The 18455-nt window shown below is 45.1% G+C and overlaps 2 protein-coding genes across 5 annotated transcripts in view; one reads left to right on the top strand and one right to left on the bottom strand.

Moving 5' to 3' along the window:
- Positions 1-873: 873 nt before the first annotated feature.
- Positions 874-12088, bottom strand: LOC309361675 (splicing factor C9orf78). Of its 2 annotated transcripts, none has more exons than XM_081896748.1 (9): positions 11923-12088; positions 9846-9905; positions 9174-9225; positions 8039-8109; positions 5992-6069; positions 5223-5420; positions 4593-4729; positions 3020-3118; positions 874-2143 (listed from the first exon to the last, which is right to left on the bottom strand). In XM_081896748.1, exons 1-9 carry the CDS (start codon positions 11949-11951, stop codon positions 2052-2054), a joined length of 816 nt encoding a protein of 271 aa, XP_081752874.1. In that variant the 5' UTR covers positions 11952-12088; the 3' UTR covers positions 874-2051. The 2 variants fall into 2 exon arrangements, with proteins under 2 accessions (XP_081752874.1, XP_081752875.1); XM_081896749.1 differs by having other exon boundaries at positions 11918-12077.
- Positions 12089-13410: 1322 nt separating this feature from the next.
- The window catches only part of USP20 (ubiquitin specific peptidase 20), a 43695-nt gene continuing 38650 nt past the window's right edge, over positions 13411-18455 (top strand). Inside the window, exons 1-3 of one of the 3 annotated variants that reach the window (XM_081897086.1) lie at positions 13411-13905; positions 17488-17585; positions 18331-18384. In XM_081897086.1, coding sequence (XP_081753212.1) covers positions 17505-17585; positions 18331-18384 — 135 coding nt within the window. In that variant the 5' untranslated portion in view covers positions 13411-13905; positions 17488-17504. The remainder of the gene's footprint in view (positions 13906-17487; positions 17586-18330; positions 18385-18455) is intronic. The other 2 variants (XM_081897085.1, XM_081897084.1) reach the window with 2 other exon arrangements.

Below are 18455 nucleotides of genomic sequence, written 5' to 3'. Positions count from 1 at the left end.
CATAAACTGTTCAGACTGTAGCAAGAATCCACCCAACACTCATGGGAAAATCCTTCACCAGGTATTATAGATATTTTGGGAGCCTACTGCAATCTTTCCTCTTTCAACAAGCCTTTTGAGATCTTTCCCAGTGTGGATCTGCATTGGACAGTTCAAGATGTTTTAGTGTTTTATTTCTTCATTGTTACATAGGATTTATTCAGGAGGAAGGGCGGCAATATGAATTAAAAAATTAACTTGGGACCATTATTTTCTATCAGTTTGCTCAGAATAAAACTTAGTTGGATGCAATCCAAAGATTTTGGCACTTACATAGGACAGTTCATGTGAGCAGTTTGATAGAATGCAGAGCTGATGGAAGGAGGAAGATATTATTATTTTTTAAATGCTTGGGTTGTTGTGCAAATAAATTTGAGGGGAGAGAACCACATACATATCATCATCATCATCATCATCATCATCATTTCATGTACACCTTGAGCTCATTCAAGGAAAGGTGGAATTTCTTTCTATATATGTAAGAATGTACAGCTGTCATTGCGTTTAATTGGAGGATTTGCAGTGCTACATCACAATTCTGGATTTGCATGAAGTCAAGGTGCAGGAGAGGAACAAAAGAGGAGGCAGGTTTTAAACAACAGCAGATAACTGAATAAAGCAGTCACAGAGGGACATGAGAGGACCTGTGTAGATATGGGGGGTTTGGGTGAGTTGTAAAGGGAGGAGGGTGGGGGACTGGAAATGGTGGTGGTGGGTTTGGGACGCAATGTGAGCAAGGGCAGCAACCTGTTAAAAAAAGACACAAACTTCTGAATCTCCAGTTTGAGTGAAGCATTAAAAAGGCGGGAGGGAAATAAAGATACTCCAACTGTGTTTTAAAATAGAAAGTTTTATTATTGAAAACACACATACATTATAAACATGAGGAGGGCAAATCAGGAACTGCTGTATAAGTAGGCCTATGGAGGATGCTTAGGCAGAACTAACACCAGTGTAGTGTAGTGGTTAAGAGCGGTGGACTCGTAATCTGAAAACCGGGTTCAATTCCTCACTCTTCCACATGTAGCTGCTGGGTGACCTTGGGCTAGTCACACTTCCCTGAAGTCTCTCAGCCTCACTCCCTCACAGAGTGTTTGTTGTGCGGAGAGGAGGGAAAAGGAAATTGTTAGCCGCTTTGAGACTCCTTAGGGTAGTGATAAAGTGGGATGTCTAATCCAAACTCTTCTACTCTTCTTCACCCAGAAGTCAGAAGGAATATTCACACTTACAGAGAGCTATTTACAGTTCTTCCTTTGGACAATGGAAGCTGCCAACATCCAGACAATCTACTCTTCCAGCAACTTTAATCAAGCTTATGGGGTGTGGCATAATGAGGGGAAGGGAGATTGGGCACATCCCATATGCACACAAGTTGCATCTCAGATCTGTTCCCCCCCCCCACTCCACCCCATGTGTTAGCTTGATATCAAACATTCCCATATTTAGCAGGGAGGGGGTATTTAAGTAGGCTTGGGTCAAGGGTCAGCAAACTTTTTCAGCAGGGGGTTGTCCATTGTCCCTCAGACCTTGTGGGGGGCCGGACTATATTTTTTTGGGGGAAATGAATGAATTCCTATGCCCCACAAATAACCCAGAAATGCATTTTAAATAAAAGAACACATTCTACTCATGTAAAAACACGCTGATTCCCGGACCGTCCATGGGCCAGATTTAGAAGGCGATTGGGCCAGATCTGGCCCCCGGGCCTTAGTTTGTCTACCCATGGCTTAGGTGAATGCACTTAGAATCTTCCCTTTGCTTGAGATTCCACTGTAATTATTATTATCATTTATTTATTTATACCCCACCTTTTATCAAGAGTTGATTTTATTGTTTTTATTTCATAAAACCCTGCTTGAGTGCAAAAGACAAAAAAACAACAACAAAGCTGTTTACAAAAATAGTTCCCAGTTGCAGGGATGATTCTAAGTGAACCCCCACCTTCTCAAAGTCCCCTGTGTATTTGCCCTTAATGTCTGAAGAGGAATTTTTGCGTTCCGGAAAAGCCAGCTTCAGTACCGCCGGTTCATCTTCTTGAACTTCTCATAGTGATAGTCGTCGGTTGCCTTCTCATTTGGGGGGCGTTTGCGATTTGGTGGGGACCCTATGTTATAAAGAAAGAGGGAACCTTAATTAAATCAACTTTTATAAAGAGATGATAAGCGATGAGATTTAGATAAAAGCCTATGTGAAGCCAAGAGGTAGCCTTCAACCTTTCCAGACCTAATCCAGAATTATTCCCAAATGTAACTTGTTGTTTGTTTATTTTTTTAAAAATGGGAAACATCATATATGCCTATTTTTTTCTTCCTTTTTTGCCTTTAGGGTGCCCACAAGCAAAAAAGAGGCAGGGGCTATATATTTTTAAACAGTGGCATAGAGGAACAAATTTCAACTTGTCATTCTGGGGTTAAATAGACAAAGCTAAAAAAATAAATAAAAATGGTCCATGCTGCTATGAAAGATTCCATTTTCCTTAGTGGAGGATATGTCTATCAGTGGTAGGAAAGGTCTACCAAATTAGCCAGGATAGCTAAAGACAATCTCCAGGTTCTATTTCTGAATCCCCAGCACTACAAACAATTATTATGCTGGGAACTGATTATTATTATGAAAGAGAATATAAGAACATATTTCCTGGAACAGGAGAACTACAGCAGCGTAGGCATAGAGAAGGGATGCAGCTCAGTGGCAGACCACCTGTATGAAGGCCATATATAGTTAAGTCTCTGAATGGTATTTAAGTTTTCTTCAGATTAGATCCACTGAAATTAATGGACCTAACGTTGTCATGATCGTTAATTTTTAATGGATCCATCCACTGTGAGTAAAACTTAAGACCCTCTAAGATTCATGCCCCACCTGCATGTTAAACGCATCAGAGCTGAGAGTCAGAAGACAAAGGCAGCTTATGTATGCAAGCTGTGGACACACACAGGCATTGCAGATATCCACACACTGATGTTTTGCAGGAACTTACTCTCAGGTTCTGGTTTCTCGGTATCTCCCACCCTGAGGGGACGGGCTTTGGGTTCTTCTTTGTTTCTCCGTACTGGTGCATTCAGCTCTTCATGATAAACTGGAAGGATTCAGAATATTACAATAATGCAGGGCAGCAGAGTTTAAGACAATGGTCCAATTCAGATCCAGCACCAAATCATAGTATTGGGCTTTGTGAATGAGCCTTTTATGTCTTTGGGGTTCCAAGGTTCCTTCTCTTCTCCGCATTTGGTTTGCTTCAATTCAGATTTTTGTCCTGGTTTCATCAAACCACAGTTTGCCATGGCATCTGAACCAGCAACTATGGCTTGCCTTGTTCTCGAAACCATGGTTTCCAATCCTGGTGTAATGGGTAAGTGCAAACCTAGTTCAGTCAGAGCAGCACACTACAGTTTTGAAACCAGGAAGAGAGGCAATCATGATGCAGGAAGGAAGGAAGAACAAGGAAAGGTCCTTAAAAGCTCATTTACATAGCTCCAAGCCAGGGTTTAGCATTATGTCTGAACCGTACTTTCGTTTACATCAGGGATGAAAGCATTTCCAGAAGCACCTAAACATCTGTTCTGAGAATACAGTGCTCTCTGTGATTTGAGCCAATATTTTTTACCAGGTTCTGAAAATGTTTAAAACACTGAAAATGAAGCTGTATAGAAATGATGGTGGTAATGCTGATGATGCTGAAGATAATACCATTTGTAAGTTTATTCATTAATAGGTTATCTACCACTTCAAAACAATGCTCTCAAGGCATTCTACAGAAATTATAACAGTGCAAGTTACATAAGTGGGACCTACAACACAATGTTTCAGTGTCTACCCAATCAGTTCAGGATTCCAGCTAATCTGGTAGTAGTATTCAGATCCCTAGAAAACAGGCCAGAGTTTACCCAACATCTAGAAGACAGTAACCACAGTACAAGGAGTCGAGTTTGCAAGATTACAAATGAGCCACTGTGACTGGATTAGACGGAACAAGCTTTACTTTGCAAAATAATAATAATAATAATAATAATAATAATAATAATAATAATAATTTATTTATTTATACCCCGCCCATCTGGCTGGGTTTCCCCAGCCACTCTGGGAGGCTTCCAACAAAGTATTAAAATACAATGGTCTGTTAAACATTAAAGCTTCCCTAAAGAGGGCTGCCTTCAGGTGTCTTCTAAAAGTTGTTCTTTGTGGTAGGGTGTTCCACAGGGCGGGTGCCACTACTGAGAAGGCAATCTGCCTGTGCTGCTACCAAATTCTATACAAAACCAAAAACTAGTCAGGCCTTCTTAGCTTCCTTTCCCTACTAGGATTACTCAGAACTGATTCCCCCATATAACAATTTCTTGATCAATTTAGTTCCTGTTCACATCACAGCAGGCATGTTTGTGTGTGGTTGTGTGTGGTTTCTCTTCTCTCTGGAAATACCTATGCTCTGCAGTCCCTCAAAAAGAACAGGTTATCCAAAGCACAGGCAAAGAGGACTAGACCAGTGTTTGGATCAGCGTCTGCCCAACCAGCCCTTATGCAAAGAGGGCAACACAGCCATGCCCGAGACTCACATCTGTTGTGCTGGACGTAGTTGACGGCCATGTTTGTTGGGACAAAGGAGGTTTCGCTGTCTTTCTTTTTGTTCTGCTGCTCAGCCAGCAATCGTGCTTTGGCCTCCTCGGTGGAAATGATGTTTTTGATCTTAGCTCTGAAAGGAAAAGAAATATATGTATATGAGGTTCTCTTCATACAAAGTAGAGACGATCACCCCAGATTTGATGGGGAAAGGCAACCCAAGCATCACCAGCACTATACACATAAAGCACTATCATACCCCATAGCTTTCCCAAAGAATTCTGGGAGCTGTAGTTTGTTCAGGGTGCTGAAAATTTGTTAGGAAACCCCTATTCAGCTAGGAAACAAAACCTGGCTTATTAATGGATGAAGGCCACTGGAGATTCTCTTTTAGGCCTTTGACGCAGTGGAACCTCCAGAAAGACTACATGCCTAAAAGTTCTCACCAGCTTGGAGTTTTGCATGAAGTTCCTAAATCAGGCAAGTCCATTTGATGGGTATTTTGTTGAGGTTATGGATTGCTCTGAGACTGTCTTGTTACCAATATTTGCAGGACGCTCTGAGAGCCTTTTTAAAGGGTAAAAATGCTTGAAATAAACAAGTAATAAACCACCCAAGTCACCTACTCAATTCCGAGGTCCACCTCTGGAATGCCACTCAGCATCTGATTGGACAGCATCTCCTCAGTCTTCTTAGCTGAAGAGACCCGAATGCTTTCAGGCAGCTCATACAGACAGTCTTCGGCGTTCTTCTGCTTCACTTTCTGCTCCTCATTTTCCACAATTCCCTTCCTTTTCTTCAGCTCAGTTTCAATGTACTTCATCCTGAACAGGGAGTCAGAAGAGCAGGAGTCAAGAACACACTCAATCTATGTGGGGCTGCACATCCCTGCTAAGTTTCAGGTGTCAGAACACCAGGCCTTCATGCAGGGCCTTGGTGGCAGGCTGTGGTCAGCATTTTTGGTTGGTAGCAGAGTAGGTGGTAGGGGCCTCCCATGGGCTTGCTGACTGCCCATTGTCACTGGGCTGACTCTGGGACCATATTGATTTTTGGCAGTATTTTATTGCAGATCCTACTTGTACCACTGAAGACCAATTGCTGGGGTGGGGTGGAGGGACGATGACAAAAAATGATATGGGTGGGCTATTGGTCTTTTGGCCTTCTTGTGGGCTTCTGGAAGGTATCTGGCCATTGCACAAAACAAGATGTTGAATTGAGGTGGGCTTTGGAATCATCCAGCAGTCAAGTTCTTCTTATGTTCTTAAGCACAGAACAATAGGAAGTGCCAATAGGAACATTTGGAGGGTAGGAATGATATGTGTGCACTATGGACAATAAAGGAGTCCTTACTCCTGCCAAATTAGTCTACTAAACAGGATGTGACAAGATTCTTACATATCAGCATCTTCATCCCTCCTGTTGGTCTCTGCGGAAAAAGAAGTCCCAAGGTTGAGGTCCTCTTCTTCGCTGATCCTGGAAAAAAGAGACCAGGAGGTGGGGAGCTATTTTAACCCGTAACAAATGATTTGTTAAAATGTCAATGTCTCATTTGAGATGTTAAGCCAAACCATGGTTTTCTCTAAACTACAGCTTGAGCTAGCAAATATATACCCCACCATGATTCTGATGTAGTCAAAGATAAGCATTTTAAAGTTTCATTTATTTTGACAGATAGAGAACTGTTTCACCTTCTCCAGTAATACTGGAATTTGCGGCCATCCAGTGAAGCTGAATGCTGGAAGATGGGATGAAAGAATGTACTTATTTACATAGTACATAATTAAACTGTGAAATTCACCCCCACAAGTTGTTGTGGTGGCCAACACCACCAGCAGCAGGAGAGCAGTAGCTAGGGCTGGGTGATGTTGGGTTTTCAGCATCACAGTGTATCACTAGCCAAACATCGTGGTTTGGCGATAAATTGTGATGTTGTAAAAAGCTGCACTGGCCCCAGTCGGCGAGGTGCCGGGTGAAACTGCTGCAGCTCTCACCATGGGAGCTGAGGCACTTTCACCTTGGTGCCTTGCGGGCTGTGGCCAATACAGCTGGTTCCAATCTGCTGCTCAGCTGGGGGTGCGGAAAGGCTCCTGCCCCAAGCTAGGTGAGCCCAGAGTTCCCTGCAGCTTGTGCATGACCAGCAGGGGAATCAGGGTTCCTTGGCCAGGCTCTGCTGGGGGCAAGAGGGTGCCTGCCCCCAGCAGAGCCAGCTCCGGTGTCCCTGCCACTCGTGCCTGAGCAGCAAGGATCCTGGGGCTCCTTGGCCAGGCTGCCTCCTCCTTTGCTGGTGGGGGGGGGGGTGAGTGCATTTCAGGTTTTGTGCTTTTGACTGCCTTAGCTTTAGCCTGTGTGGGTGCACTGCCTCTTTCCTCTGGGGGTTGTTCACCCCAGGAGGAAAGATGCAGTCCACCTTCCCGGGCAAAGTCTGCAAGGTGTGAGGTGTGAAGCCACCCTATTCACGACTTGGGGAGAGGGGCTGCTGGCAAGGGCTGGGCCTGCAAGCAGCATCAAAGAATCCTTACACCACTGACTGCCTTCCACCGGGAGGGTGGGCTCTGTCTTTCTGGTAGGAAAGGTGCAGCACACTCTCCCAGATGAAGGCAGCCTGGCGGTAGCCAAACCAAGGCTGCAGCCTCAATCCCGTTCTCTTACTTGAGTGCAAACAGGAGCGGGGGCGGGGCTCTATCACCAGGGAAGGGCAGGCTTTGCACTTCCCAGCTAAGCAGCCCCATTCTCGCTCCTACTCGCATGCAAGGAGGAGCAGGGTAGGGGCTCTCTCAGCTGTAGAGGAGGAGAACTATCCCACCGCTGGCTCCTGTGAGCTGGTGGCGGGTTGGGAGCTCCATGGAACTGCTTTGCTGAGGGGACGGCAGCAGCATGTTCATTAGCCAAACAGTTTAAAGAAGTGGAGGGAGGAACAAGCTGTATCGGCGATGCAGCTTGTTTCTCCCTCTGCCAGGGCAGAGTGCAATAGAAGTTTCACCAGCAGTATATCACTGCTTGAGTCCCTCTGCCTCTAGCTCCTGGCTAGATTTTTTTTCCCCTCAGTGTGCTGGGCACTGGAGACAGAGGGACTCAAGAGTGGTGGTGGTATCATCAATGATATACCGCTGAGTAAAGCTGTCATTGCGGTCTCCTCCGCCCCCCGTACTGGTCCTGGGCGATATATTGATACCAGTGCTAGGAGTAGCCATACCAACAGCAAAGCAGGTAGAACTTTTGCTACAGTCTTCCTGCTTTTCCTCTTCCTCTAAAGGGAGAAGAGAGATGCCGGACCATCCCTGGAGGAGGATGCTGGACCCACTCACCAATGATTTGCAACAGCTAAGTCTGATAACAGATTTTTGGGTGGGGTGGTTAAAGGGGGAAAATAGTTGTTTATCTGCTAATTATTGGGTGGGAGTATTCTTTGTTTATTATCTGAGTATGGAATGTTCCTCCATACCTCTCCTTGCCCCGTTCTTTCAGTTTCTTCATGTCCACCATTCCACCGGTCTTTATTTTAAAGGGATCATCCTGGTGGGAAGAGGAAGGAAGACAGTCCATGATCTGATCCTACTTATTGCAGTATAACAGAGATGGGGATTTTTTTCCCAGCTGGAGGACTGGGTCCCTTCATGGGGGACATGTTCCAGTGGTGGGTGGGGCCAGAGGAATACGTCATTGGGCTACATTTCCATCACACAAATGTTGTAGGGCATGTTTTCTAAGACGTTAGTCTTGCTGTGCTTGATAGGTCTCACTCTCAGGTGGGCGTACACAGGATGGCTGCAATTGTACACATTCACTTCCCTTGGATTAATTCCCACTGAATTCAGTGTAACTTACTTCTGTGTAGACCCAGCCAGGATTGCACTGTAAGGCTGTACTTTTATGAATGCTTATTTAAGGGTAAAGAATTCTGTAACAGTTCTGCACTTACTAGGGGTCAAGCTGATAACCACACACATATTTAACTCACCCTACTTTCTTTAATATGGTATCAATCTATCGTACACAACAGAAGCGGAATAAAAGTGATCAAGTTTAATACAGTGGTACTTTGATTCTCGAACTTAATCTGTTCCGGGGTTCCGTTCAACTCCCGAAACTGTTCGAAAACCAAGGCACAGCTTTCGATTGGCTGCAGGAGCTTCCTAGACTCAAGTGGAATCTGCGTCAGACATTTGGCTTCTGAAAAACATTTGCAAACTGGAACACTTACTTCCGGGCTTGCAATGTTTGGGAGCCGGTTTGTTCGGCAACTAGGCCATTTGAGAACCAAGGTTCCACTGTATAAGATCACATTCACATCTAAAACAACATTTAAGGCAATCTATTTGTAAGTAATGAAGTCCTAACTTTGCTGACGTCAACTGGATCCCATAAGAACTGCTAAAGCAGATCAAACAGAGCCCTTGTCAATATTGTGCAGAGAAAACGTAAGACCATCAGCTAGGAATCTGAAATGTTTCTGTCAGCCTTGTTTAGGACAGGCAAAAGGGGGAAAGAAGAAAAGGTGATGAACTGTGCCTAAGGATCTTGAATTCTTTTTTTATGGTTCTATCTAGGTAAGATAAATGACAAAAGTTCAAACTTACCGCCAGGGTGGTTTCTTCTTGTAATTTCTCCCCCACAAGTAGAGCAGCCGCACTTCAAATACACAAAAGAAATTCAAGTCATTCAGCGGCAATGCTCCCAGTGTGCTCTCAGGTTTGGCAATGCATGGCAATCTGAAGCAACAGGTGGCACCTGAATGAACAGTATTCAGAGCCAGTGTGGTGTAGGAGTACTGGTTAGAGTAACTTTCCTTAACCTGATGACCTCCAGATGTTTTTGGACTACAACTTCCATTAGCCCTAGTCAACACAATCATATGATATTGGAACGGATGAGATCTGTAGTCCAAAACATCTGGAGGGCACCAGGTTGGGTAAAGGCTCGGGTTCCAATCCTCACGCAGCCATGAAACTGACTGGGTGACCTCAGGCCGGTCACTCTTTCTCTGTCCAATCTATGCTGCAGAGTTGTTGTGAGAGAACATGTGAGCTACTTCCTCCAGACAACTCCCACCAGCCCCAGCAAGCATGGCCAAAAATTAGTTTTGCAATCATGGGTACTTGAAACTTTTCAAAAGCAAATGAATCCCCAGGGAAAAAAGCTGAGCTTCTTGGGAAGTCAATGTCCCACAACAGATCAAAGACATCTATGGCCACAGTGTCTCTGAAGTCTGAGGATCTTTACAGTTAGAAGAACTCCTGGACACCACTTACCTGACTCCATTTGGCCTCCTCCTTAGACTCTGGACTTCTTTTGCTTCCTCTAGTTTTAGCCTGCGGGGGGGGGGGGGCGGAGAGACACAACACATAAACACAAAATAGTATGGGAAACCATTTTCAAGTGGTGTGGTGGTTGCAGGAGTCCATGTCCCCCTCACCTGCAGGGCGGCTGAGGGGGAGGTGGCTGGTGGCCATGAGTCTCACACTACCCTTTCAGGTGGTGTGGTGACTGCAGGCACCAGAGCCACCTTGTCACTCCTAGGAGAGATGCGTGGCTGCAGGCTGCACGGTAAGTGCCCAATGGTGCCCAGTGTGCCCTGCTGCCCACCCCCTCTAGATACCCTGCTGCTGGAAAAAGCACATAAATATTAAATCAAAATGAAATAAATTATTACTTGGGAATTATCAACATTTTTGGGCCTATGGGCACATTTGAATTTTTGATAATGTGTTGTGAGCACTCACTACCCCAGGCACTTGTCTCTTCCAGACAAGCCCCCATCCTCACGAGAGACAGAAAACGTGTACTCATGCACACATCACTTTCCCAAGGAGTCTGGATAAAAGTTAAGATTCAGTATTAAACACTCTTCCCCCTTTAGCTCTATTTCTCTTCCTTACTTCTGCCCTCTGCTCTATGGAGCAATATCATAGGAGGGGTGTTTCTAGCTGCCCCACCCTTTGCCCTTGGAAACCTTATAAGAAGCTGTTGCAGGAAAGGGGACTGTGAACAACATCATGGGAAGGGTGGTTCTAGGACTAAGGTCCCTTGTTTTTGTTGCTATTGGATGCTACATGTTGTTTTAAGTAACCTCATTATATTTATGGTACTGAAATGTGGGTTTTGAATATTATTATATTTTAATTTTGATTTTTTTAAAAGGATTACCAATTTGAATTCTGTTTCAAATTCCAAAAACACTTTGAAGGGCTCCCATTCCTCCTCAAATCTCTTTGCATATACCAAATAATTTATTCAGTATAATAAATAGGCAGTCTTGAATAAATTGGTAATATTGGATAATATGTTGCCCAGAGGCAATCTGAAACAGGGGCAAAGTTTAATCAGCATAACAAGTGAATTTTGCAAATCTACGACTAAGTCTACTAAAGTTAAAAAGCATTAAACTGGTCAACTTACCCCTTGTAGCCTGAACCTATGGCCTATGCCTGTCTTTCAATTCAGATATTGCCATATCTAAGTCTGTCAGTGACAGTACAGAACACAGTCTGGGTTTTCTCTGCATGTCGCAACAGATCTGTATGCAGTATCATACATGACCATCAAGCTGCTGCTAGAATGCTCACACCTGTTACTGCGCATGGCAGACCCTAGAAAGGAGTGTGCCAGGTTTTCATCTAGGGCAAGTTCTGCCTAGCTGGTACAAGGTAAGACCACAGCAGGCCCTGCTACACAGCAACCATTTCCCAGCCCATGGTTTTGGTATGTTATTATGAAATCGTTTTTGTAGTCTCTGTTTGAAATGCAGCCCTGTTTCTTTGTTGTAAGCCACAGTGAGCATGCTTTTTTTGTGTGTAGGTGGAAAAGCAGCATACAAATTATACAAAGGGGAAAAGGTAACCACCCGCACCAGCTCATGTCCAAGGAAGCTGGAAGGGCAGACTCAGAAGCTTCACAGGTACAGTACCAGGAGAAGATTTCAAGGACATGTTGCCTCCTGTCCCCTGTTGTAGTAAAATATATAGAAAAATATATATCTCCTACTAAGAGCCAGCGTGATGTAGTGGTTAATTAAACCAAGGACGTATGAGAACAGATCCTGCTCAGTCTGTGAAGGGCTTACTTTATGAAGCTGGGCCAATCTCTCAGCCTAACCTACTTTACAAAGCTGCTGTGAAGGTACAATACAGCACGAAGGAAGGAAAGTGAACCATGAACCTTTCCTGGAGCTTTTTGGAGGAGGACAACAACAACAGTCGTCATTAAAATAAACGTACCAACCACTTTGCAAGAGAACCCGACCCCCAAACCACTTTCCAACCGCACTCCCCCCGAAGTTTAACTAAGGTGGGGTGTTTGTGTCGTGCACTCCGCCAGCACCCACCGGACCTCCTCGGTGACCTGCGCATCCTCGTCATCCTCGTCAGAGTCCACCTTCCTCCGACGGAAAGCCTTCCCCGCAGGCATGTCCCCGGCTGTGTTGGCGGCGAACCCTCTTCCCCCCCGTCGCTTGCGGGAGGAACAATGGCCGCTTCCGTGTCTCCGCCTTACTCCTCGCGCTGTTAGAGTGACACGCCGAAGCCGCTTCCGCGTCGCTTTGCCCTTAGAATGTGTGGGCAAGAGTGTGGCGCTGTCCAGCGGTTTGGGAGGTCGGCAGGGTTGATGTTACTTCTGATTCCCCTACGTGCAAACGCGCGGTAGGGGGCGCGCATGGGGGCGCAGAAGAGAGGGGTGACCTTGGCTGAGAGTGCGTGAGTGTCTCTGTGTTTGTTCCCCTAGAAAGCAGTTGGGGGTTTTACAGGAAACTTGTATGTTCTTCAAAACATTCATCACCATCATCATCATCATCATCTATTTATTTACATAGCGACATCAGTGTGCATGGCTCTGTACAGATTAATATATACAGTATAAGCAAATATCTTAATTTTTATTCCCAAGCTTGTGAAGCATTCATAACCCCTCATCCCTCGCTAGTGGTTTAGTACTCAATTTGTGCCCCACATTTTCCTCCAAGGGGCTCAATGTGTTGCCCATAGAATCACAGAATTGTGAAGTTGGAAGGGATCCTGAGGGTCATCTAGTCCAATGCAATGCAGGAGTCTCAACTAAATATTCTATGACAGATGGCCATCCAACCTCTGTTTAAAAGCCTCCATAGAAGACAATATTCATCCGGCAAGATTTGTTTTTGAGAAACCCATGCTGGGTCTTAACAATTACAGTATCCTTTTCTGTTTAGTTATCTATTCTAATACCTTTCCTGGTTTGATATCAAGCTGACCCTTCTGTAGTTACCAGGGACGACTTCTTTCTCCCCTTTTTGAAGATGGGGACAACATTTGCCAGCCTCTAATCTGCAGGGGCAACAACCGCTGTCAAGGAAGCGGAGACCATATTCTAAAAAGCCATAGCTATTGCTGACGGATTTTTTGGGGGGTGGGGGTGGTGCTGGAGGAGGCGACACATATTCTGAGCAGGAGGCTCTTTCCTTTAAACCCCATATTTTTGGGGCACAATTTTTCTCTTCTGGTGACATATGGGGTGGATACTATTCTTGGAAGATTATTAATTTTTTTCGTGGGGATGGGGACACACGAACTGTAGGATGCTTTATGGAGAGTCACAAACTGATCAGGAGGCTCTTCACATCAGATCCCATACTAGTGGGGCACTAGGGGTGTAACCCAGGATTTATGTTAAGGGAGCAGGCTTCATGTTAGGGAGGGGGCAGAACCTCAGTTAGTTTTTTTTATTGATTTACTAGATTTGGGGGGCAGCTGCCCCACTGTCTTCCCCCGCCTCCGCCCCGGCTACCCCCATGTGGGGCACACGTATCACCACCGTTTTTTCTCTTGGGGGGGCATTGACAGAACAGGGTGTGCTCTCTGGAGCGCGCCCAACATTCCTCAGAAAACACGGACATTCTATTCTACATGAATAGAACGTCCCTGGTTTCTGAGGAATTCGCATTTTCATGCTACTGTTCGGTAGTGGCAACGGCCTCCTTCGCTCCCTATCCCCGCCTCCAGGCCCGCCTCTGTTCCCTCCCAGCCCGGCTGCTGGTACCACCTCCTCCTCCTCTTCCTCCGCCTGCTCCTTCTCCTGTCAAAACCGCCCATCTCATCCGAGCTGCTGTCAGGCAGCCGCCTCTCCTCCTCCCGAGGAGGCCTGAGCAGGTAAACAGCGATCTACCTGAGAAAGGGAAACCTTCCCCCGCATTTGGCCTTGAACGCCCCGAGCCTCTTAGGCTTGCAGAGAGGACGATGAGCGCGGGGCGGGGGCAGCCTTGGGCCTAGTTGGGGTACCCGAAGCACCGGCCTCGCCTGGCCCGTCGCCCCGGAGAAGGGCGTTCCAGGAGCGAACGGGGAGGTAGGTGACGATTTTGGAGCTGGGCAGATGCAAATTGGGTCACCCCCCCAAAAAAAAAATCGGTATGGGGGAGCCACTTGAAAGTTGGGGTTTTAATAAAATGCTTTCTGATGTTGATCCAAGGAGGGAATGAAGGGAGGGGGCAGCCCTTTTAATTCACACCACCGTTAGTTTGAGTGGTGGGAAGAGGAGGTCCAAGTTGATTTTTCTTTAAAAGCGCTCATTAATGTATCAACCCCCCCTTTATTATTATGGGGAACGTTAATGCCTTAACTGCTGTTTATTCCTATGGGGGCATTATTAATGCATCAGTCCCCCGTTATTACTATGTGGATATACTGGGAGGGGTGGATTTATTAACACTATTACATTTGGGTTTGTGTGGGGAGAATCTGTCACATGTGCTGAATTTGGGGTGGGGCAGCCAGCTGTGCCCGTTCATTATTTTTAGTGGAAAATCTAATTGGGGGGAACATCTCCAGACAAGTTCATGATTCTCCCCGTCTCACCCAGCTTTGTAATGCGATATTACTTTTTGGGAAGTGGGGTATGAAGATGGATTTTAAAATATTTTCTTCAGATGTTTCCTCTTGAAAGGGGGAGATCTTTGGTTGTGGATTTGTGTGTGCATTGTTGTTTAATGAGTTACTCTGAAAGGAAGAGTTTGTTTCAAAGTTCTGATCACCTAATATTGGTTAGTTACTGTTTAACATGGTTTTTATGTCCCTTTTCTGCAGAGTGGTCTGAAATTTACATCCCTCAATTGTCTATAATTATGTACATTGAATCTGACTGACAGCATTGAACTGGGATAGTGATGGTATTTCAGCATTCAACTATAATGTAGATAGAATATGTCCTTTAAAAAATAATAATACATATGTTCTGCAATATCTATTTGTCTTCTGTGTCCCTGACACAAGGGCAATCATAGGAACATATGGGTCACATATAAGAAGAGCCTGGCGGCAAGATAAGGTTAAAGGCCCTTCTAGTTGAGCATCCTGTTCTCTCAGTGGCCAGCCAGATGCCTTTGACAGTGATGGGAACCCTGTGGCCCTCCATATGTCGTTGGGACTCCAACTCCCATCAGCCCCAGCACATGTGGGAGTTGTAGCTTAGTAACATCTGGAGGACCACAGGCGCCCCACCCTTGGTCTATAGGAAGCCTGCCATGCAACAATACTCTTCCTATTTGTGATTCCAAGCAAATAGGCATTGTCACTAGTACCCAGTGATGTAGCTTTATTCTCCAGGAGTTTGTCTAACCTTATTTTAAATGTAGGAAACTTGATGGTGGAAAGCATTGGTTTGGGATAATACGCAAGGGTGTTGATGTGACAGCTGGACCGTGCAGTCGAGGTGGACTTGATGTTTCTTAATTAGGGCTGAATATGCCCTCACAGGATGTCAGTTATGCCCTTTGGGTGGCAACAGAGGACCTGTGTTGGGAGTTGGCCCACTCTTTCCTTGGAAATCTCAGGGATGCAAAAATTCATTGGAAATTAGGTTTCTGATGCTGTATCTTTTTGTTTTAAATTTGGGTAGTTTGAGGGCACACTGGAAAAACTGCAGCTTTGTGTTGTGTAGGCAGACCTGTGTGCCTGGACCCAGATAAAGCTGTGAATGTCACAGTAAGGTTTGGTGCATGTAGGATTTAACAAAATGCACTTGTGCCTTTTAAAATGGCAGGTCAGTAACTATTTGGTAGAATGGAGGCTTTCCCTACCACCATGGCTCACGACACTCTACAAGATGATAGAGGAAATTATAGCCAGAAGAATGGCAAACCTTTTCATTGCTTTTGCTCGCTTGGAGTGATATGATTTCCGGACTTTCAGCATACTTGGATTGCTAGAAAAAGTTGAATCATTAATCCGTTCAAGGCTTGTGTTATCGCCAGTAAATTGTTTGTGCAGGGGTGTGGAACCTCAGGACTGAGGGCCAAATGTGACCCTGATTTTCTTTCATTCTCAATTGTTTCCAAAGTCTCTGGTTTGATTTGCATTTAATTCTGGGAATCGTTTTTTGCCCCAAACAGAACTCTGTAGAAATATCGTGGACTTCTGAATAGTGGACAAAGTAAATAAAAGAATGGGACTGTCTGTGTCTGTCTGTCCATGGCTGCAGGAATGGGTGGGTGGGTGCAGGCATCTGTGAGAAATGGAGGGAGAGAAATGTCAGGTTGGATGATGCAGCAGCTCCAGCTGTTGAAGGGGAAAAAATGATGAGTAATGCGTCATTCGCTCACTGGAAGAATAATTGGCTGCTCATTCTTGCGAGTGCTCTTTGGAGCTTTCTGTTCCTGTCATTGTTGCTTGGAGGTTCATTTGTTTTTGCCCTCTTCTGCCAGTACTCAGAATAACGATCTGTTCCTTTTCCACAGTAGCTGGGAATCGCTGCCTAGGGGAAAATTAATCCCTACGGTAACAACCATTTTTGGTTGATTTAGCAGAGCCTAAGATTTTGTCTCTTTGCTAGTGCCAGCACCCTCAAGTGGCAGAGATACCAGCTGCACATACACATTTAAAGCACATGGCTTCCACCACCACCCCACAAAAAAAAATAATTAAAATTTTTTCCAGGAATTATATTGTTAAGGATGCAAGGAATTGTGACTGTGTCCAGGGCAAACTACATTTGCTAGGATTCTTTGGAGGAAGCTTTGTGCTTTAAATGGATAGTATGGCCTCACTCCCACAGGATGGCCACAGACTTTGATGACTTTAAAAAAGGACTGGACAAATTCATGGAGGAGAAGGCTATTGAGGGCTACTAGCCATGATGGCTATTCTGTGTTGGGATGGGCCATCCCTGTTGATTCATACCAAAGTGGCAGTTGGTTCAAGACTAGGGTCTGTTTATGCAATGTAGTATGGACATCCAAGTCATGAGAAGTCATGGTTCCACTTTATTATTCACTCTATTGCAGCTTTCCTCCACAAACTAGTGTCTTCCAGCTGGTTTTGACTACAACTCCCCACGTATCCCTAATGTTGTATGCAGTTTTTCCAGTTTCTGAGTGCTTTGTTTCATGGGTCATCTGACATGTACTAAACCGTCCTTTGAATCATAGGACACAGAAGTGTGTTTCAAGACCTGCTCTCCTGCAACAGGAGATTGTGTCAATCCGTACAAGGCTCAGAGTTTTCAAGTCCAGGTAGATTTCCTTGTCAATAACCTTTTTTTTCCTCCAGTGACCTGAAGTCAGCTCCAGGTTATGTCAAGCTAAGGCCATGCTAGCTAGAGGTCAACTCTGCACTGGAATGTGACAAGCTGGTGATACATATATGGATCTCACTGGGTGACCTTCAGCTTTCCACTACCTCTCAGCCTAAACTTCCTCACAGGGTTGTTGTGGGGATTAAAGAACAGTGGTGAGAACCATGTATACTACATTGAGCTCCTTGGTGAAAAATGTGGGATATGAATGCAATCAATCAATCAGTCAATCAATCAATCAAGAAAGACAGGCTTGTGGTTTAGCTCGTCTCATTTAAAACATGAACAGATGAGCAAGCTGAATGTGAAAACAATCTAACCTGTTTTGCTGTCCCCCCCTCTCTCTCTTGATCCACACAGGTGAACCCAGGTGCAAAATGGGTGATCCCAGAGACATTTGTCCTCACCTGGATTCCATAGGTGAAGTCACTAAGGATGATCTGCTTCTTAAATCCAAAGTAAGGAAAAATTCAATTGCAAAAAAAATTACCCAATCCATAAGCAAACAAATACATTTTAAGACTGGGGTTGAGGAGATCCCCAGTAACATGAGAATATCCTTGGGGAGAAGATAGGACTACTAAACCAGTGCAAGTCTGACTTAAGTATTCCCTACATGTCTGAAGCTCATTCCTAAGAGGAAAAGTTATACATAGCATCAGGGTGGGGAAGCTTTGGCCATCGACATGCTTGCTGGACTGCAACTTCCATCATCCATGACCATTGACCATGCTGGCTGAGGCTGATGGGAGTTGGAGCCCTGCAAATTCCAGAGGAGGACACCAAGTTGTATTGTTGGACTTCAGCTCCCATCATCCCAGACTACTGGGCATGCAGGTTGGGGCTGATGGGAGATCCAAGTCCAGCAATGTAGGGAGGGTCATAGTTTCCCCACACTTGATTGAAGAATAGGCATTTCTTCTTTCATGAGGAAAACATCTTTTGAACAGAGGCATTCTCTCATCTTTTTGCATGCCATAGGGAATGTTCCTCCTTAGATCAGGGATGGAGGGGCATGTGGCCCTCCAGATATTGCTGGACTTCCAACTCCCATCATCCAAGCTTCATTGGCCACACTGGCTGGAGCTGATATGAGTTCAGCATCTGCAGGTGCATCATTTCCCTTTCCTTTGTCTGATGATGAGTCTGTCTCTGAGGATGATAGGCCACTGATAATTATTTCTCCTCCTCATATGAAAACAGGGTACTTGCCAGTCTTGTGGAGCAGGGGGACCAAACCTGTGGGCCTGTCTTCAGGTAAAGACATTCTTTTCAAATACATTTTCCTGCATGCATGGCTATTATTATTCTTCCTGTTGTAAAATGTC

The sequence above is a fragment of the Podarcis melisellensis genome (assembly GCF_964234715.1).
Source record: "Podarcis melisellensis genome assembly, chromosome: Z".
Classification (NCBI taxonomy): domain Eukaryota; kingdom Metazoa; phylum Chordata; class Lepidosauria; order Squamata; family Lacertidae; genus Podarcis; species Podarcis melisellensis.
The sequence above is the reverse complement of the archived record's forward strand: the minus strand, read 5'-3'. Positions and strand labels throughout refer to the sequence as shown.